Here is a 21,322-nt window from a genome sequence, read left to right as displayed (position 1 = left end):
AAAGCAGTAACTTCTTTACGAGTAGAGTACTTTGAGGCTTCAGAGCTTTTTGTATACATTCTTGCCTTTATATTCTTTTGTTAAGATAAACCTTGCTGTCTTGTGCTATATGTTTTTAGAGCAGGAAAAAAAAGTATTATAGCACAGTTCCCTCCTATAAAGTGTATACAAAAGAGCTCTTCAGAAATGGAGTCCAGTCTTTCAGACAACAGCTATGGATTCTACTATTCAAAATAAGATTTTTTTTCTCACTATATACAGCTTCATATTTGTTACATAAGATATAACATTATGAGTAAACATAAATAAATCTGTGCTCCTTAACTAACTATACTATTTCCTAATACCACAGGAATAGAAGAAAAATAAGTAGAGTAAGATAAGCCAAAATTGCACATGGTTACTTCTGGATTATTTGAAAGACTTGTATTTTCTACATACCCCCAATTATCTGATGGACAGGAGCTACTTCTGTAATCAGGAACGTTGAAAGCTTGATAGCATAGGGAGAAGGGAAAGTGAGGCATGCAAGCTGACTTCATCCTGTCGCACAAGCTGAAGAGGAGCCCTTTGTGTCAGCACCCTCCTCAAATCCCAGCATACCCCTCGAACAGAAAAGTACAGAAAGCCACAATCCCCACCATCATCAGAGCCACCTACTGCTAGCACTGTTCCCGGACTTCAGACAGCCTCGCAGTTTGGACAATGAAAACCACGTAGCTTTATGCTTGTTCCTTCCGTTCTTGCTAAAGCACTATAGTTCCGGCCCCGTTGCCTGCCTTCTCAGCTTCTGAAGCGCTGCTCATAAGTCATTTGCCCGCCAAGCCCTTGTTTAGGCACTGGGTGAATAATGTTGCAGAAGGATGATGGATTAGGCCTTATTCCTAGTTCTCCCCATGCACTATATCCCCGGGGCCTATGATTCCTCCTAACATATCCCAGCCAAAGTGGTTCCTTTACCAGCCATGCCCTTTTCCACTATGGGCCTTTCCTTGTGATGCAGTCAGGTGTGTGTTGCTGGCACAAATCACCCGACCAAGAGGAATAAAAGGGTTTATCTTGCCTTACAGACTCAAGGGGAAGCTCCATGATGATAGGTGGAAATGATGGCATGAGCAGAGGGTGGACATCACCCCCCAGCCAACATAAGGTGGACAATAGCAACAGGGGAGTATGCCAAACCTGGCAAGGAGAACCAGGCTATAATACCCATAAGCCTGCCCTCAATAGTAACACTGCCTCCTGGAGGTGTTAATTCCCAAATCTCGATCAGCTGGGCACCTAGCATTCAGAACACCAAACTTTATGGGAGACCCTGAATCAAACCACCACACCTTGAGCAGCTTTCCCCATATTCTTCTTCCCCCCCTTAAGTCTTGTCTTGTATATGAGTGCATTTGTGATGCTCTTGTGCTCTTATGGATGACACCTCTTTTTGTTTAGGAACCAAACCTTGTTCAGCTTTTATATGGACTAGCCAGTACCAAACCCAGGAGCCCTGAGCCATTTAGAAAGCAGGTGCCCAAAGGATGCCTTGAATTGTAGTAAACCAACATCGCCAGGAGCACCTTGACAAATCTAATTAGAGGAAATTATTGTTCCAAGCCTGCAACCTAATTACAGCAAATTTCCTGTAGTTTTCCTTTGAATCAATAGTGGTGTTTTTGTTTGTTTTGATTTGGGTTTTGCAGTCTTTATAGGATATTGGACAGCTAATTTTTCCTACCCAGTTTTCAGTATTAGGAAAGCCATTCCTAAAACAAAGGAATCTATTAACCATAAATGTTACAGTTGTTTTAGCCTTAGTAGGTTTCTTTAAGTTAATTTTCTTCACTTTTTTTTCTTATAAATGAATTTTATTGTAAAGTTTTTAAAAATTGCGTGTGCATGCGTATTCATGTGTGTGCACGTTCATGTAGGTGTGAGTGTGAATAGAGGCACATGGATGCCAGAGCAGATGTGGAGGTGAAAGAGCCCTTTGGGGTCAGTCTTCACCTCTGTGCCATGTTTAAGGCCAGGCTTCTCTGTCCAGATTCTCAGTCTGCTGCATTCACAATCCGCTTCCTGAGGAATTCTCCCATGTTCACTTCCCATCATGCCAATGCGTGTTGGGATTGCAGTAACCTTCCAGCTTTTATGTGGGGTCTGGAGATTAAACTCCGGTACTTCTAGCTTGGGCGACAAGGGTTTCATCCATTTAGCCAGCCATCTCCCTAGCCCCCAATAAGCTTTATGTTTTTAGAGGACTTGCAGATTTACAGAAAAATTAAGGAGATAATAGAACCCTCTATTACTGGCCCCATCTTGCTCCCCACATTCCATTTTCTCTAGTACTACTGTCTCCCATTAGCATGGCACATGTGTTATAAGTAATCAGTCAATATTGATGTGAGATGAGTGAGGTTTTCCAAGTCTTTGCCCTAATGTCCTTTTTCTCCTGCAGCATCCCACCCAGGCTGCCATGTTGCATTTAGTTGCCTTTGCTTTGAAGGAAACAGTGTTGAAGACTTTGAGCTAGGCATCCTGTAGAATGTTTCTTTATTGGAATTGTCAAGGTTACTTAGGTTAGTGTGCCCCCCCTCTCTCCTAACAGAAGTTGTTCATATTTATAGCGTTTTTTTTGTTTGTTTGTTTTGTTTTGTTGGTTTTTCAAGGTGGGGTCTCACTCTAGCCCATGCTGACCTGGAATGCACTATGTAGTATCAGGCTGGTCTTGAACTCACAGTGATCCTCCTACCTCTGCCTCCTGACTGTTGGGATTAAAGGTGTGCATCACCATACCTGGCTCCTATAGCATGTATTTTTGTGTCATGATTTATACATTTCCCTAGGATTCCACAACTTCATCATTTTTAAAAATATTTTTATTTATTTATATATTTGACAGAGAAAGAGGGGGAGAGAGAGAGAGAGTGGGCACACCAGGGCCTCCAGCCATTGCAAATAACTCCAGATGTGTGTACCCCCTTGTGCATCTGACTAACGTGGGTCCTGGGGTATCAAATGTGGGCCATTTGGCTTTGCAGGCAAATGCCTTAACCACTAAGCAATCCCTCCAGGCCAACTTCATCATTTAAAAGAATTATTATTTATTTATTTGAGAGACAGATAAAGAGGGAAGGAGGGAGAGATATATTAAATGGGTACGTCAGAGTCTCCAGATACTGCAAACAAACTTCAAGCATATGTGCCACCTTTGCATCTGGCTTACATGGGTCTTAGGAAATCAAACCTGGGTCCTTTACCATTGCAGGCAAGTGCCTTAACTGCTAAGCCATCTCTCCATCCCTCCACCTTCATCTTTTAAATACGTGCATATACATTAATGTTTACTCTTTACTGTAAAGTTCTGTGACACAACTGAAAATTATTTTCTTCTGCACTAACCACCAACTTATAAAAGCTTGACACATCCTGGTGAACCCAATACTAAAGATACTTTTTGAGTTCTAAAATGGCAAAATTTAACACTAGTTGCCCAGAACATTTAAACATGCTAATATATATGCCTATAACTAATGACTAATCAATTCATAGAAAGGCTGTTTTGAAAGTAAGCTTGAGTTAAACCTCTAGTAGGGACATTAAACAAAGCCTTTGACCTAAAAGCATCAGTGATGTATTGAGCAGTCAATAGATGCCATTTGTGTGACACACACAGTCCATGACATTGAAGAGACCACCACGGATGAGATCTGGTCACTGCAGGACTGAGTATAATCAGAGGTGGAGATGCACAGAGGACAATGTGAAGGCACAGTGAGCCAGCCAAACCCTTCTAGAGGGCATGGGATGGATTTGTGCCTGAATGGCCAATTCTTCTCACTATAAGCATCATCACAGTTGCATAAATTTTGTATCACAGATTTCAAAGTATAAAAGTTAATCCAAGGGGCAAAAACATTGCTTACAAACATTCAGCAAACTTTAAAAACAGTGGTTAACAATGTATATAGTCTGTTTACTAGCAATTAACACATAGATCAAATTGTCTTCATAAAACTTAGACCTTCAAAACAGATACAGAAAAATTGAACTCGATAGATGAATTAGACACACAAGCATTTAAAAGAGGATATTAAAAAAAAAAAAGAATTGTTGTACCAAGTCTTTGCTGTAAAATTTACATGGACAGGTCATAATAATTTTAGTAAAGTAATAATGAAACTGCACAATTGAGGAAGGCATTAATTGAAGTATATGGAAAACTAATTGAGGAATTGTCTTGTTGAAATTAGCTTGAAAGTCAATTTTTTCATGAAAATTCATCCATTTATAATTGGAAGCCTTTGCTAGAATCAGAACATTATGATTTAAAACAAATAATGGGACTGTCCATTGCAACGGAGAACATGACCATAGCATGTCAAACTGGCTATGAGTACCAGTCCAGCCTGAGATGCCACAGTGGCAAAGAATGTCTTTCTGACAGAGAGAACAAATGACCTCTTTCCTGGAAGGTTCTTAATAAATACTTCATTTATTGGTTTATTGGCTGTATACCATGTTCTTCCACATGATAATTTAAGACAGCTAGAGAAAAGGAAAAATGCAGATAAAACGGAATTTCAAATATATGAGCAAAGAAATCATAGTCTGGGGACTAGAGAGGTGGTTTCATCTGTAAAGTGCATATTACACAAGCCTGAGCTTGAGCAGATCCTCAGCACCTATGCACAGTGCTGATTGTGGTGGCACATGCCGGTAATCCCTGTGCTGGGGAGGCGGAGGCAGGGAATCTCTGGGGCTCATTGGCTAGCTAGTCTAGCCAAACCGGTGAGCTCTAGCTTCAGTGAGCGACTGTCTCAAAAAGTACATTGGAGAGCTATCAAGGAAGGCACCCAACATTAACCTTCGGCTTCCACATGCACACACATGCATATGCACACATCCATATGTGCCCACACACATATGAGCACACATATACACAAATATAAAATAAGTAAAAATTTTAAAAAGAATTTACAGTTTTAAGAACTATCATAACTTAGCAATCTATTAACATGTTAGGAATTGTCAAAAACTTATTTTTCTCATGTTTTAGAATACTATTAGCCAGGCATGGTGATGCCTAACTTTAGTCCCAGAACTCAAGAGGCAGAAGTAGGAAAATTATCATCAGTTCAAAGGCCAGCCTGAGACTACATAGTGAATTCCAGGTCAGCATGGGCTAGAGTGAGACCCTACCTCAAACCCCTCCCCCCACAAATAAGAACATTATGCACGACTTTTTCTTGGAAATAAAATGTTAATGAAATAGTCCTTTGCATTTTTCCAGCCATCTTAATTCTAACCCATATTAAGATTCACTTCATCTATTGCTCCAGTTTAGTTACTTTGAAGTAAATGTCTTGCTATACATTTTTCTGGTGAATTCAGCCTCATCTTTTTCCTTCTTTATTTTCTTAAATCCAATGAACCTTTATTTATTTATTAGAGAGAGAGAAAGAGGTAGATAGAGAGAAAGAATGGGTACACCAGGGCCTCCAGCCATTGCAAATGAACTCCAAATGCATGTGGCACTTTGTGCATCTGGCTTTCTTGAGTCCTGGGGAATCAAATCTGGGTCCTTTGGCTTTTCAGGCAAGTGCCTTAACCACTAAGATATCTCTCAGTCCTCCTTCTGTATTTTACATGAGAATTCTTTTTCTATTACTTGGGGTTGAACCCAAGACCTTGATCGTGTTAGGTAAGTACTCTATCCCTGAGTTACAGCCCTAGTCTTTGCACAAGAGTTCTTTAAATGGGTCTGCTGTGATCCAGAAATAGCATAAATCTGGTGTCATTCTTAATTCTTGTAGTGACTGTTTCATTAGGTCCTCAAACCTGATAGTACCCAAGAATCTACAGATATTTTTCAAATGTAAGAAACAAAATTAAAGAATAAAATGGCATAAGTATTTTCCAGGAGAAAAGCAAATCTTAATCTTTCTTCATATTCTCTTAAAATCCCAATTTACAAAAAGTTAGATGCTCAAATAGAACAAAATAAATGGTACTGAAAACTAAAATTCTAACATTCTAAAACCATGTCACCTGCCTGATTCCCAGTTTCCCAAGCTCCTAAACCATAGAATTTTGGGCAGTGAGCTTGAGACACTTCACTGATTTCTGAGGGCTGGTGAAGCTCATGTGTGGTGCTCCTGTCTCGCCATGTCCCTGGTTGAGCACTGGAACGATTGGTACCACAGAACACCTAGAAAATTCAGTCAGGACAGGCTTGTGTACCATTAATACCGGCATTCAGGAGGTAGAGGCAGGAGGATTTCTGAGAGTTCAAGGTCAGCCTGAGATTATATAGTCAATTCCAAGTCAGCCTGTGCTAGAGTGAGACCCTACATGGAAAAACCAAAAAAATAAAAAATGTTAAAAAAGGAAATTCAGTCTGTGCTTTGAGGAGCATGGCAATATCCTGTTACCATCTCCCATAATATCTGATATACAACAACAAGAAAAAACAAAAAAAAAGTCAATGTATAACAAAGTGGGGTGACTACAGCATGGTTTAAAAAGTGGTGTATGCTATTTGAGGAAAACCCCCTACTTTGTATCTACTCCAGTGGGCCCAACTGTTGGAATGCCTTTGATAAATCATTTATTGGCTTAATACCATATTCTCCCAAATGAGAATTTAAGACAGCTAAAGAAAAGGAACGATACAGATAAAACTGAAATTCAAATACATTAGTAAAGAAATCACAGTCTGGGGTGACTTAACCCACTTATTTAATAAGTACTTTGTATTCTCACTGTATGCTAAGCTCCATGCTGGGTTCTGAGCATGTACTGGTGAGTAGAGAGGCAAGAACTCTGCCCTCATGTGTTCATACTTTAATGAAGGAGGAGAAAATGAAGAGAGAATAGATAAAGGATTATAAATCATGATAACTATTTAAAAGGGTGAAAAGGGCTGGAGAGATGGCTTAGTGGTTAAGCGCTTGCCTGTGAAGCCTAAGGACCCCAGTTCGAGGCTCGGTTCCCCAGGTCCCACGTTAGCCAGATGCACAAGGGGGCGCACGCGTCTGGAGTTCGTTTGCAGAGGCTGGAAGCCCTGGCGCGCCCATTCTCTCTCTCTCCCTCTATCTGCCTTTCTCTCTCTGTCTCTCGCTCTCAAATAAATAAATTAAAAAATTTTTTTAAAGAAAAGGGTGAAGAATAGAAAGGGATGGTGGAATTAGACAGACAGTGAGAGATGGCCACTCAGTGAAAGTGGTGCTTTAAAAAATAAAATCAGATTGCTGGGCGTGGTGGCTCACACTTTTAATCCTAGCACTCGGGAGGCAGAGGTAGGAGGATCGCCATGAGTTCGAGGCCACCCTGAGACTACATAGTTAATTCCAGGTCAGCCTGGACTAGCGTGAGACCCTACCTTGAAAAAAAAAAAATCAGATTGCTGGGCATGGTTGTGAACACCTTTAATCCTAGCACTCGGGAGGCTGAGGTACAAGAATCACTGTGAATTCAGGGCCATCCTGAGAGTGCATAGTGAATTCCATGTCAGCCTGGGCTAGAGTGAGAGCCTATTCCAAAAATAAAATAAAATAAGGGCTGGAGAGATGGCTTAGTGGTTAAGCACTTGCCTGTGAAGCCTAAGGGCCCTGGTTTGAGGCTTGATTCCCCAGGACCCAAGTTAGCTGGGTGCACAAACATCTGGAGCTCTTTTGCAGTGGCTGGAGGCCCTGCTGCACCCATTCTCTATATATATCTGCTTTTTTTTTTCTCTCTCTCTGTCTGTCGCTCTCAAATAAATAAATAAAAATATTTAAAATAAAATCAGGTGGACAAAGGAGAGCCAGACAGGAGCCAGGGTGGGAAACATTTTCCAGGCAGAGAAGAGAGCAGTTGTAAAAATAAGTCAGGGTACCTGCTTATTACAGAGGGCAGTGGGAACTGTGGGAAGGTCACTGAGCAAGGGTGCTGATTTTTAACATTTTCTTTTTAATGTGGAGAGCAAGAAGCTCACTCACAGGCTTAGTTGAGAAGAGACTAGAACAGAGGTCAATAGGGGTTGTTACAGAATTGAAACCCCAGTCCAGGCACCTCCTTAATGCCACTGGAATATATAAATAAATACTATAAATGGTAAATTTTATGCCATGTGTATTTTACCACAATAAGAAATTTCTATGGGTAGGAAATGGTATTTCCCTAAATTTGCACCTTGCTGTGAATACGGTTCCTTCCCATTTCAGACCAACAGGAGCCCCAGCGAGCAATGAGCAATACAACATGGGAATGGTCGGGACACATGGGCTGGAGACCTCACACGCAGATGCTTTCAGCAGCAGTATTTCCAGAGAAGGAACCTTGATGATTAGAGAGGTAAGTTGATATAACAACTGTGAAGACAAGGTGCTTGCTGTAAGTGGTTTTGTATTAGAGCTCTTACAGAGAATGCTTACAGCATGTATTTTAGGCACCATGGCTGGCATGAGGGCCAGGGAACAGCAAAACCTGTGCTGCTGAACATGGTTCAGTGATTTTAATGGTCTAGCATCTTCTTTCCTGTGTCTTTCTTAGCTTTTGCAGTATGGCTCAATTACATTAGTCCCAATTCTTCAGCAGGAGCCATGCAAATCCAAATATAAAATTTGAGCCTGAGGATATAAAGCTGGCAAACACAGATGTTTCCTGCAGCAATAACACAGAAAGGAGTGACTTTTCTGTGTAGCACCAGTGGCTTTGTTAGCCTCCTCCCTGGGGTTTTATCCTTATGGATTTCATGTAGAAAATGCTCAGGAGTTCCAATAAATGGTACTATCATCTTAACTCTTTAAGTGAACATTAAAAAAAAAAAGCAGTAGGCTAGTGGGGTGAAGGAACAAAGAAACAGAATATATATGTGCACCTTACCATCTTCAGGGTTATTCTTTTTTGAGGTCTAGGAGCATTGTTTCAATTGGTGGAAGCAGCTTTCACTCTTCCTTTCAACATGTGGGAGTTCCCTGATATGTCTGTGCTAACCAAAATGGGGTTGATAGCTGGGCGTGGTGGCACACGCCTTTAATCTCAGCACTCGGGAGGCAGAGGTAGGAGGATCGCTGTAAATTCGAGGTCACCCTGAGACTACATAGTGAATTCCAGATCAGCGTGGGCTAAAGTGAGAACCTACCTCAAAAAAAGGAGGCGGGAATGACAAATTAGAATTCATCTTCTCTTCTTCACTTCATCTGGGTTGGGAGACATGGCTTTACTTATGAAGAAAATAATGACAAGTGACTTTGGGAAAATGTTATTTCTGTGGTGTTAATGTGAAATAGCCTTCATGAACTTGTATGTGTGATCCCTTGGGCCCCACTGGTGGTACTCTTAGAAAGATTGTGGAACCTTTAGAAGGTAAAGCCTTGCTGGAGGAGATGGGTCACTGGGGATGGGTGTTTGATATCCTGTCTCAACTTCCTATCATGCACTGCTCCCAGGCTTTGGATGCAATGTGACCAATCACCTGCTTCTGATGCCATAGCTTCCTCTGCCATGATGGACTGTAAGCGCCTTGAACTGTGAGCCAAAAGAAACTCTAACTCCCTTGAGTTGCTTCTTCTCAGAGGTTTGGTCACAGCAACAACAAAGTAACATATATCTGACCTCCCCTGTGTCTGTTTTATCATCTATAAAACTTCATAAATAACATCATAGGGCTTAGAAGAGAAGAATTGAAAAATGAAATGAGCCAGTTAGTAGATGTAAGTTCAGTAAGTGCCAGCTATTTTATTTTATCTCACCCTCTCCATAAATTCTATTCTCCCTTTTCCATCTACTGCAACCTACCCATCACTCCAAAGTATAAATACACATCAAGGGTTGTTCTCCCTCTTCAGCCAGGACAGGACTGAGAAGGCCCAATTGCAGGCTTTGGCTCCTAAAAATGCAGAGGGCATTTCACTCTCTTGAGGAAGAAAGGAACTGTAGTTTTGAGATGAATAAGGCCTCTGAAGTAATAATGGGCAGTATGGCTAAATCCAGAAGACTAGTTCACAAAGCAACTTTCTAGGATTTCATTTAATGGCTTTGTCGAATCTTTCACATAGGCTCTAAAAATTCCGTTCGCGTATGCCCGGAATGAAAAACGAGCTTGACTGCTGGGGATGAGGATGTGTAGTGCTGGTACATAAATCTCCCCGTGTGGTGAATGGATCACCGTAATACAAGTATAAGAGGCCTTCTATCACTACAGCTTAACACATGAGAAGAAAGAAAAAGAAAAAAATGAGAGGCATGTACTAGAGTGACTTATATTTTAACTCCCAGTGAAAGGACTTCAGTTCCTAATGTGATTGAAAATTTGCCTGAATCTTTATGACACAGTCACTACCTCCAACTCAACATTTGAAGGCACATTTTCAGCTCTGTAGTCAAACCACGTCCAAGTGTCTCCATCTCATAGAATACGCCCAGGATACTATCACTACAACCAGCCACTTTGAAATCATAACGACCTATATCATATGTGAACTTAATCTGTTGATGGAGGATGCAATAGAATACTGTGTGCAGATTTTCAACACATGGCATGGACTGGGATGTAGAACGTCTTTGTGCTCATCCATATGGGATGTCCAGGCATGAAATTCAGAGACATGGTTGGGCCTCTGCTAATGAGCTTCTGGAGGGTATGCATCTGGTGCAGGACAATATTTAATAAGAAGGTGGGAAGAGTCATGGTGTTTCCTTTCTTCAGCCATCTCAGCGGCCTGAGGTAGTGGTTAATCTCCATTGCTAACCTGACTGGAAACACAACCATCTAGTAGACGCACGTCTGAGCAGGAGAGGCATTTGGTGTGCTTTGGGTGCCTCACTGTCTGGGATTCATTCTCTGCTTAGCCCTTCAGCTCTTCCTCTGTTAGCCAGTGTGCATTAGTCTGGGAGCTGGGGAAGAATGCTATTCATCCAAGAGAAACTGAAATTCTAAAGGGACAGGTGTGATTTATGCTGTTGGGAAACTGGGGGGAAATGTTAAGAAGCTTTTCACTGCTGCACAGGAATTGGAAGGAAGGAAAATCTGTCCAGTGTGCATAAAAACCAAAGATAAGATAAATGAGAACTGAGCTCCCTAAGTGTCATTTAGAAGATGAAATGCTCGACCCTGGGAATTAGCAGTCCTACAAGCTCCAGATGAGTGCTGTGACAAAATGAATCCAGAATAGGCTCCTCTGGGGACAGTATGTAGTCCACAATTGTGTTGCCAAGAAACAAATAGCACTTAGCTTTCTGGCCATTTCTCATGGTTCCTCGTCAATGACTCACCCCTCCTTTAGGATCGTGGAAGTGTTTTATTTCTTACACCACAGAGGTGCCTACTTTTACTTCTAGGTGGAGGAAGGCACAGATATGCTACTGTAAAGTCAAAACGGGCTCTAGAAGGAAGAAGTCGGGTACATTCATTATTTTTCTTTTTACTATGACCAAATAGCTCGGGAAAGCAACTTAAGGAAAGGAGGGTTTATTTTGGTTCACAATTTGAGGGTGGCAGCGGGGAAGGCAGGGTGCTGGGAACATGAGGTGGCTGGTCACACTGCATCCACAGGAAGCAAAAAAGAATGCTGAGGACTTCAGTCTTTCCTGCTCCTTTCTGCCTTCTGTTTCCTTGGCACTCGGCCACATTTAGAGTGCATCCTCCCTTAGCCAAAATTCTCTGGAAATGCCCTCTCCTGCTCAGATGTGCGTCTACTAGATGGTTGCATTTTCAGTCAGGTTAGCAATGGAGATTAACCACTACCTCAGGCCGCTGAGATGGCTGAAGAAGGGAAACACCATGAATTTTCACCCACACCAGCTTAAAGGGTAAGGGGTGTGTTGGCCTGTCTGGTTTCCAGCCGTTTCGTGTTTAGCAGAATACTTCACACTCAGGCATTCAAAACTGTTGAATGAGGAGATGGTGGAGAAGGAAAGAAAGAGGGTAAGAAAGCAGAAAGGGGAAGGAAATCATTACTTGGATCTGCTCTAAGAATCCTCAGTGACCTAATTACTTGCTAACTCAATATTTCAGGACTACAACAACAAAGGTAATAATCAACAAAGAAGAGATAACCTACAGAACAGGGAAAATATGTCCCAGGAACTAATATTCAGAATATATAAGGCCTCAAAAATCTTAACAGAAAAGAGAAAATGATAACGATGTTTTTTTTTAAATGGGCAAAACAGATTTCTCCAAAGAAAACATGAAAATGACTACCAGTTATGTGACAAAATACCCAACATCATTAGTGATCAAGGAAATATATATCAAAATTAAAGTAGGGCTGGAGAGATGGCTTAGCGGTTAAGCACTTGCCTGTGAAGCCTAAGGACCCCGGTTCGAGGCTCGGTTCCCCAGGTCCCACGTTAGCCAGATGCACAAGGGGGCGCACGCGTCTGGAGTTCGTTTGCAGAGGCTGGAAGCCCTGGCGCGCCCATTCTCTCTCTTTCCCTCTACCTGTCTTTCTCTCTGTGTCTGTCACTCTCAAATAAATAAATAATTTAAAAAAATTAAAGTAAAGGGGCTGGAGTGATGGCTTAGCAGTTAAGGCACTTATCTGCGTAGCCTAAAGACCCAGGTTCAATTCTCCATGTCCCACGTTAGCCAGATGCACATCGTGGCACATGTGTCTAGAGTTCGTTTGCAGTGGCTAGAGCCCCTAGCATGCTCATTCTCTCTACCTAATGCCCTCTGTTCCTCTGTCCTTCTATATCTAATAGATAAATAAATAAGTAAAATGATTTTTAAAAGTTTAAATCTCAGTAAATATCACATCCCCCAAGTTAGAATGGCTAGTACGAAAAAGACTAAAAATAACAAGCATTGGCAAGGATGTGGAGAAATGGGATCCCTTGTATATTGTTGGTGGGAGAGTCACATAATGCAGTCATTATAGAAAATAGTATGTCTATTTCTCATAAAATTAAAAATAGCACCACCATGTGATCCAGCATTCCACTACTGAGTATATGTTCAAAGGAAATGAGATCATTATATCAAAGAGCCATCAACACTCCATGTTGAGCACTACTCACTGAAGCCAAAACATGAAACTCTCCTAAGTGTCTATCAGCTTATAAGTAGATCAAGTAAATGTGGTCAAAATACAGAATATAATATCATTTGTTACATGGATGAAGCCCTGCCATTTATGAAAATGGGTAGAATTATAGAAAACTACACCAAGTAAAATAAATTGGACAAAAAAAGACAAAGACCCATGTGGTATCACTCATATTTGGAAACTAAAACAGTTCACCTCAAAGAAGTTGAGAGTGGAATGGAAATTATCAGAAGCTGATTAAAGTAGGGAATGGGAGACATGGACAAACATTGACCAATGGCTATTAAGTTACACTTAGCAGGGAAAAAGTGCCAGACAAGCAAATAGAGTAGTTTTGAGGGACCAAAGTTAACTTTAAATCTTCCTTCTTCCCTGTGATTTTTTAGAGGGAGTGGCTCTCTAGAGCACTGGTTGCAAACTTGTCAGGTTGTGCTACCCTATCGGTAAAAATTTCATAGCCTACATGTAGAACATGCATAGTGTTGTCCCACAGCATTTATACATGTATTATAAAGTATCTCTAAAAATTTTAAAAAGGTGCTGTGGTTTGGATGTGAAATTCCTCTCAGTCCCATGTGTTTGAAACCTTGGTTCCCAACTAATAGAGCTGTTTGGAAAGGTTGTAGAACCTTCAGGAGGTGGTGTCTTGCTGGTGGAAGTGGGTCACTGGGAGTAGGTTTTAAGGTCTTATAGCCCAGCTATAAAACCTCAAAACTTCCCATGAAGCTGTCTCCTGCTTTTCTAGCATTTGCACTTCCCATGAGTCTCTCTGCTTCCTGGCTGTGGATGTGATGGGACCAGCCAGATTTTTGCTTCTGCCACTATGTATTTATTCCCTACCACAATAGACGGTATCACCTTGTACTGTAATACAGAATGAACCTTTTCCTCATTTAAACTGCTTCTTTTCAGAAATGAGTAAAGGAACCAATACAAAAGGGATGCTATGTTTATAAACAATATTTCAAATGCTTTGCTAGCCATGATGACTCTATTTCTTCAATACAAAGCACCACAGTTACTGGTTGAAAGACTGAACGTTAACAACAATAGATGTAAATCCACATTTTAAAATAATCTTCTGGCTCATTTTAATGTTTTTGGAGTTCCTGACAGATCTGATTAGTTAATCATTGATTTTGCCTTGTGAATGACAAAAAGCCCTGTGAGTTGGGTAAACATCATGTCTGCACTCTCTTGGAATCGTGTTCACATGGAATTATGAGTATTATTTTCATCTCACTGCTTATTTTCAGCAATATTTTCAGCCATATATCTGTTTTGAGGAATTAGTTCATTGTAACCTAGCAATCTGACCTAAAACAGTTGATCTCAAAGTTGAGAGTGGAATGGAAGTTTCCAGAAGCTGAGGAGAGTAGCAAATGCATACATGTACAGATAATGCAGTCCTGACTTAGCACTACACCTGTGATGTCCCACAGAGGACCCTGGCAGCAAATGTAACTTCTCACTGCCCCTTATCTGGAGAATAAGGCCTTAAAGTCAAACTATTTACTAAATGATAGCAAAGCTTAATATCTTCTTGTTTCTTAGATAAAGTATGAGTATTACCTTTCCACTCTCCAGTAGTTCAATTTGGAGGACCTTGTATATAGGAAGTGTGAGGAGTGACATTACTCTGTGATGTTTTATCCCTCATTATGACCCTTGTGTGTTGTGGCCCATAGACCACTGGAGAGAAGAAGCGATCTGGCCACAGTGACAGTAATGGCTTCGCTGGCCACATCAACCTTCCAGACCTTGTGCAGCAGAGCCATTCACCAGCTGGGACCCCAATCGAGGGCCTGGGGCATGTATCTACTCATTCCCAAGAGATGGACTCTGGAACTGAAGTAGGTGTTGGGCAATAGCCACAAAAATTCTGTCCTTATTTGTGGATTTCTAACTCCTACTTTCTTCAAGAATGAGACTTTGAGAAACTCTCTGAATGCGTATATTTGTTTGTTTGTTTGTTTTATTACACATATAGCTCCTTATGCAAATACTGAAATAGATAAACCATAGACAAAACAATGAACAGTTTTCAGATATCATGTAGATTAATGCCTGTTTTTACAGATGAGAGTACTAAAGTTCAGAGAGTTAAATGACTTGGCCAAGACACACAGCTAGCTTGTGACAGAGTTTAGTCCAGTAATTGGACCTCTTCTATCATAGGCCAGTGAGAGAAACTTCAAACTATTGAGATTCCACAGCCAATGGCTGAGGTTCATAGTTCCACTAATTTAGTCAAATTAAATTTGACTTAAGTAAGATAATATTGAAGTGAATTATTTATGAAAATAGATAGGCTCTCACTGTCTTGTAAATAGACAAATGAGTGGTTCTGACTCCAAATTGCACAGGAAGGAAAAAATGAAATAGTACAATTTCTACCTAGAAACAGTCCCAGAAAAGAGCCCAAATGAACACAATCAGGCAGTTCTTTTAGGCATTATTGGATGAGCTAACAGGCATGGTCATATTTCATCATAGCCCAGTGAACCTCACATAAAACCCTGAATATTGTTTTGTCTTGTTTTGTTTTGTTTTGTTTTGTTTGTTTTGGTTTTTTTGTTGTTGTTGTTTTGTTTTGTTTTTTGAGGTAGGGTCTCACTCTAGCCCAGGCTGACCTGGAATTTACTATGTAGTCTCAGGGTGGCCTCGAACTCACAGTGATCCTCCTACCTCTTCCTCCCGAGGGCTGGGATTAAAGGCATGCACCACCACGCCCGGCTTGAATATTGTTATGAAGCCTATGCACTATCATTTTTTACGTTGCATACATGTTGTTTGACATGTCCTATGGGAAAGAACTGGGAGACTGATTGGAAAATTCAGCATCCTTTTGGAACTTTGCATGGTGCAGGCATTTTCCACCTAAACTGTTCTCTCAATACCAAGGAGGATCCCACAGGACAGAACCCTGTTTCATATTCTGTTCACTCTCCAGCTCTAAGAAGGAGTTTTAGCACCTGCCCCACCTCCTCTATGGACATGGAAAAAGCAAGAAAGTGGACCTAAATGTTCTGTATTTGGGAATAGGGATCCTACCTTGAGGAGGATTTAAAGATTTTTATTTCAAAAAATGAAGAGGAAATCTTGAAGTAAATCAAGTTGTGTCTTGTGGGTTTATAATTGGGGCATTGGCATGTTGGTTTATTTTTAGTAAAAAACTGGAAGATAAAACAAAAAATGGGCTGGAAAGATAGCTAAGCAGTTAAGGTACATGCTTGCAAAGCCTGACAGCCCAGGTTTGATTTCCAAGTATGCACATAAAGCCAGATGCACAGAGTGGTGCATGCATCTGGAGTTCGTTTGCAGTGGCAAGAAGCCCTGGTGCACACATTTGCAATTTCCCTCCTCTCTCTCTCTCTCTCTCTCTCTCTCTCTTTCCCTCCTTAGAAAGAAATATATTAATATTTTTTAAAAACTGAAAATCTAAAGGCAGGTGTACCCCAGAAAGGCACTTATGATGTTGAATACAGGTGTGTTTGTGATGTGAAAGGATGACTATAGTAGAAAAAAAATGAAGATAACAGACAAAAGAAGCAGAAGGTCATAGAAGTTCTTTTGATCTAATTCAAATATGGACTAATTGTGCAGTGTCCTGATACTAGGCTTATTATTCACTAGTATAGTTTTGAGTTTATGATTTCATTGTGCTAACAAGCTTGTGAGGTTTATTTTTAAAGTAAGCTCTCAAAGTGCATTGCACTCAACCTCCATATCTTCATAAAGTCCCCAAATAAAGCATAGAGTATAATCATCCTCTTAAAGAAACCATCATGGGGGCTGGAGAAACTTCAGCTCAGCAGTTAAGGCACTTACTTGCAAAACCTAACAACCTGGGTTCGATTCCCCAGTACCCACATAAAGCCAGATACATAAAGTGGCATGTGCCACAGAAGTCTGTCTCTCTTCCCTCTGCATCTCTCTGCTTGTAATCAAATAATTATTTTAAAAGACTATTTAATCAATATGTGATTGATTTGACATAAAAGTAGAGACAAGTTCTGTCACCATGGTGACCTTATAGATATTAAGGTGCCATGTGTCATCCAAATGCAATTTTCTTGCTGAAAAACATGTTAGTCTGATCTTTGATGGAGCCCAGTGTGCAATGCCTGGTGAGTAATTGGGTCCCAGAGGACCCTTGAGGGAGGCCTACACTTTGGGGACTGGAACATGAGCAGCTGCGAGAACTGATGAACCTGTGAACTTGGTGAAATCTGAGCAGAGTACTGTTAGCAGTGTTTGCCCCTGCAGAATTGACTTACCTGCTGCTCTTGCTCTTGCTTACCAATAGTATGGCATGGGGAGCAGCACCAAAGCCTCCTTCACTCCCTTTGTGGATCCCAGAGTGTATCAGACATCTCCCACTGATGAAGATGAAGAGGATGAAGAGTCAACAGCTGCCGGTAAGCAGTTCTGCCCTAGGGTTTTAGAAACAACTTGGTTGCCTTTTCAGTTTGGCCTGATAAAGAAATTCATTATTAAATCAGCAGTTAAAGCATTTCATGCTCATTGCCATGTCTTACAATGAAGATTTTAGCATTATTTTTCTTTAGGTGAGTTTCCTAAAATAAATTTCTTTCTCTTCCATCTCCCATTTTTTTTCTGTTTTGCTTCTGGAAGAAACCCAGAAGTATCCAGGGACTTTAGGAAAAGCTGTTCCTCAAGGATCTCCAAACTTACCACATATTTCCCAAAAACAGTTTCTGGGTACAATGTTATGCATGTAGTAATATAACACTGGGCAGTTATAAGTGCATGTTGAGTTGTGTTGAGTTCTAGATGTGTGTTTGCATCATAAATCTGACTGACATAGAGGTAGTCTTGCTTTCTGGCCTGATGCAACTCACTAATCATTAAAGTCAGCTTAAACCAACCTGACAATATAATTTGGATCTTAAAAAGCAACTGTTTCTGCATGTTTTCACAAGAGGTAGTGATGGAATATGCGGCGTTGTGAGATTAATGTTAATTTTATAAATCATCCAAGTAGTGTCTATAAGCCTATTTTGCTAATGAATATAATACTGCTTCCAGGAATGACATTCTTAATCATACTAAAAATGTATAAATATAGTTCCATAATTTCTATGCCTTTACTATAAGACACTAAGCAAAGAAAAATCACAGTGTTTTGACACCCCGTCTCCAAATTTCCAGTGGTTATCTTTTAAGATGCCATAGACTTTTCTGATTTTTTTTTCTCTCAAAGCTCTGTTTACTAGTGAACTTCTTAGGCAAGAACAGGCCAAACTAAATGAAGCAAGGAAGATTTCAGTGGTAAATGTAAACCCAACGAACATCCGTCCTCATAGTGATACACCAGAAATCAGAAAGTACAAGAAACGATTCAATTCAGAAATACTTTGTGCAGCTCTGTGGGGTATGTGCATATGTTTTTATTCATCAATTATTTTATCCTCAAATGTTAAAAAAAAAAAAAACTGTGGGTCTTACCATGAGGAAACACTAGGAGAGTCATAGTTGTTGAGCTGGTTTGGGACTGTCTTAACTTCAAGACAGACCAAAAGTAGTTTTATCTATAGGCAGAACTAATAACATAATTGTTTTAGTTACCTTTGTGTTGCTGTGACAAAATACATAGCCAAAAGCAGCTAATGGGAGAAAAGGGTTTATTTGGGCTAAAAATCTCTAGGACACAGTTCATGATAACAGTAAAAGATGGTAGAGCAGAGGATGAGCATGACTTCTTGCCACAACTGCTGGAAGAAAGCAGAAAGAAAGTGAGCCGAGCTCTGGCAAGGGGGAGCTGGATATAACACCCTATACCTGTGCCCACTAACACACCTCCTCCAGCAAGGCTCCGCCTTCCAAATTGCCACCAGCTGGGGACCAAGCATTCAAAGCACATACTTGAGTTTATGGGAGGCATCTGATTCAAAACTATTGACACCGATACTGAGGATAGCATCTACAGTGATGGACTAAAAACCAGCAACAGATACATCAATTCAATCACTGCCCCTTGGGTAATAGATTGACAGTTAAATGAAGTTGTAGGAATGTACACCTAACCATCTGCTGCTTAGTACAAACAGTGATTGTAAAGAGGAGCCTTAGGCAGAACTGTGAAATGAGCACAATTGTCTTTATGCCCCTTCTGTAACCACCTCTTCTTTGTCTTTCCCTGTAAATCCCACTTGCCTCTTTCCCCCAGGTTCCCCACACATTTATTAGGTGTAATAATTTCCGATGCCTACCATAGTAGCTACTTACCCACACTTTAATGTTTACGTGACATAGTTTCTTGGGTTTCACAGAGACCCAGGTACAAATAGTTAAAGCCTACAAAAATTCACACCTTCACCTTGGGTATTTCTTAAATGTACAGGTGTAAACCTTCTGGTGGGAACTGAAAATGGACTGATGCTTTTGGACAGAAGTGGGCAAGGTAAAGTCTATAACCTCATCAACCGGAGGCGATTCCAGCAGATGGACGTGCTAGAAGGATTAAATGTTCTTGTGACAATATCAGGTATGTTTGCTGGGCTGACCAGCATCTATAGGTAGGCATGCATGAGAAAGGTGATCCCTGAAGTCGGAAGAAACAGTTAGCTGTGCCCTGCTTCACCCAGCCAACAAGTGGCATTGTAAGGTACAACAGGGTAGCCAGAAGAAGATCCCCATAATTTGCACTGCTGAGACTCTGACTTCCATAAGAGCACATACCTCAGCATTAAATCTGAATGAGGCAGAGATCACAAACACTGTATATTGGCCAGGACCATTAGGCAGCTAGATCTCTGAAAATTATATAGTGTGGAATACTGGTTCCATTTAGAACATTCTGACTCCCAAATAAGAACTTTTTTAAAAATGGAGGGCTGGGAAGATGGCTCAATGGGTAAAGTGTTTGCCATTCAAGTATGAAGATGGGAGTTTGGGTCCCCAACACCCATGTAAAAGCTGGGTATGGCAGTGAACACCTGTAATCCCAGTGCTGGGGAGGCAGAGACAGGAAGACCCCCTAGGCCTGCTGGGTAGCTCATCTAACCAAATCAGTGACCACTAGGCTCAGCAAAAGACCCTTTCTCAAAAAATAAGATGGACAGTGACTGAGGAAGATAGGTGGTATCAACCTCCATATGCACCAACATGAATAGGCATCCACCCCCTCACACTCTCACCATGTGAACACACATACACATATGAAAAAGATGGAGACATACCCTTATTAGGTAGAGAGTAAGTCTCACTACTGATGGGTGAAAAATGCAACCTGATTCTAAGATTATTGAAAAGAAAGATATTTTTTGCTCTGTTTCCTTCCTGATAATGTTTGAAGGAGTTATAAAAATGACCTTTTTCCCTCCCCACTCCATCAGTTGTGAAATCAAGAGTACTACTATGTGTTAGAACCACCTGGAGAGAAGGGAAAATCCAAGCATACCTCAGACCAGGGTCAGGATTTCTGGGGATACAGCTAGGCCCAGTATTAACCATGTTCAAGGCTAGCAGGAGTTCCCATCATGCAATCTGATTTGAAGGTGTGGCTCCATTCCCAGCCTTTCTTGCACAGAAGACAACCTAGAGCTTCTAGGTTGAACCCTGAAAAATGTTTAAGTCTCCAGCTGTACTTGTGTTTTGGGAAAATGCCTTCTTTTAACACTGAAATTCTCTCTTTACCTTTCCTGAAAGCTTAGAGTTTCATCATCCCCAGATATAGGCTACCCAAGTACATTCTTCTTGTTTTATGACTGGAGTTCAACTATGTCTACTCCTTTGTCCAGGCTAATTGCTTTCTTGATTACTATACAACAAAAATCAAAATGAAACTACATCTGTAAGCCGCATCTCCAAAGTGGAAATGCTACCAAAAAGTTCAAGTTCAGGCTTTATTATGTGTTAGTGCCATGTCCTCATTCTTTGGGGTGTAACTGTTTCCTCTTGTGATAAAGCACACACAGTTGGGTAAAAGAGAAAATGAAGGTAGGATTATAAGATTCTTGAACTTTCCTGGGATCCCTGCTAGGAAAAAATGCCCACCTGCCAACAGTCCTTCATGAGATTAGATCTAGAATGTTCTGGATTCTGTTGCACAGTTAGGTCTTAACTAATTCAGCAAACATGGGAAAGAGAAGAGTATCTTGCTCAAATAAAAAAGAAAACACTAGAAGCCTGGCATGGTGGTGCAGGCCTTTAATGTCAGCACTCAGAAGGCAGAGGTAGGAAGATCACTGAGAGTTCATGGCCACCTTGAGACTACAGAGTGAATTCTAGGTCAGCCTGGGCTAGAGTGAGACCCTACCTCAAAAAAATAAAAA

General features: G+C 40.8%; 1 protein-coding gene across 2 annotated transcripts in view; it reads left to right on the top strand.

Moving 5' to 3' along the window:
- Tnik (TRAF2 and NCK interacting kinase) overlaps positions 1-21,322 on the top strand; it is a 429,300-nt gene that overhangs the window by 386,185 nt on the left and 21,793 nt on the right. For both annotated transcript variants that reach the window (XM_004652342.2, XM_004652341.2), the window contains 5 exons: positions 8,193-8,322; positions 14,711-14,875; positions 17,332-17,443; positions 18,250-18,420; positions 19,390-19,533. In XM_004652342.2, the coding sequence (XP_004652399.1) occupies positions 8,193-8,322; positions 14,711-14,875; positions 17,332-17,443; positions 18,250-18,420; positions 19,390-19,533 (722 nt within the window). The remainder of the gene's footprint in view (positions 1-8,192; positions 8,323-14,710; positions 14,876-17,331; positions 17,444-18,249; positions 18,421-19,389; positions 19,534-21,322) is intronic.

Source organism: Jaculus jaculus, chromosome 11, assembly GCF_020740685.1.
Source record: "Jaculus jaculus isolate mJacJac1 chromosome 11, mJacJac1.mat.Y.cur, whole genome shotgun sequence".
Taxonomy (NCBI): Eukaryota; Metazoa; Chordata; class Mammalia; order Rodentia; family Dipodidae; genus Jaculus; species Jaculus jaculus.
The sequence above is the reverse complement of the archived record's forward strand: the minus strand, read 5'-3'. Positions and strand labels throughout refer to the sequence as shown.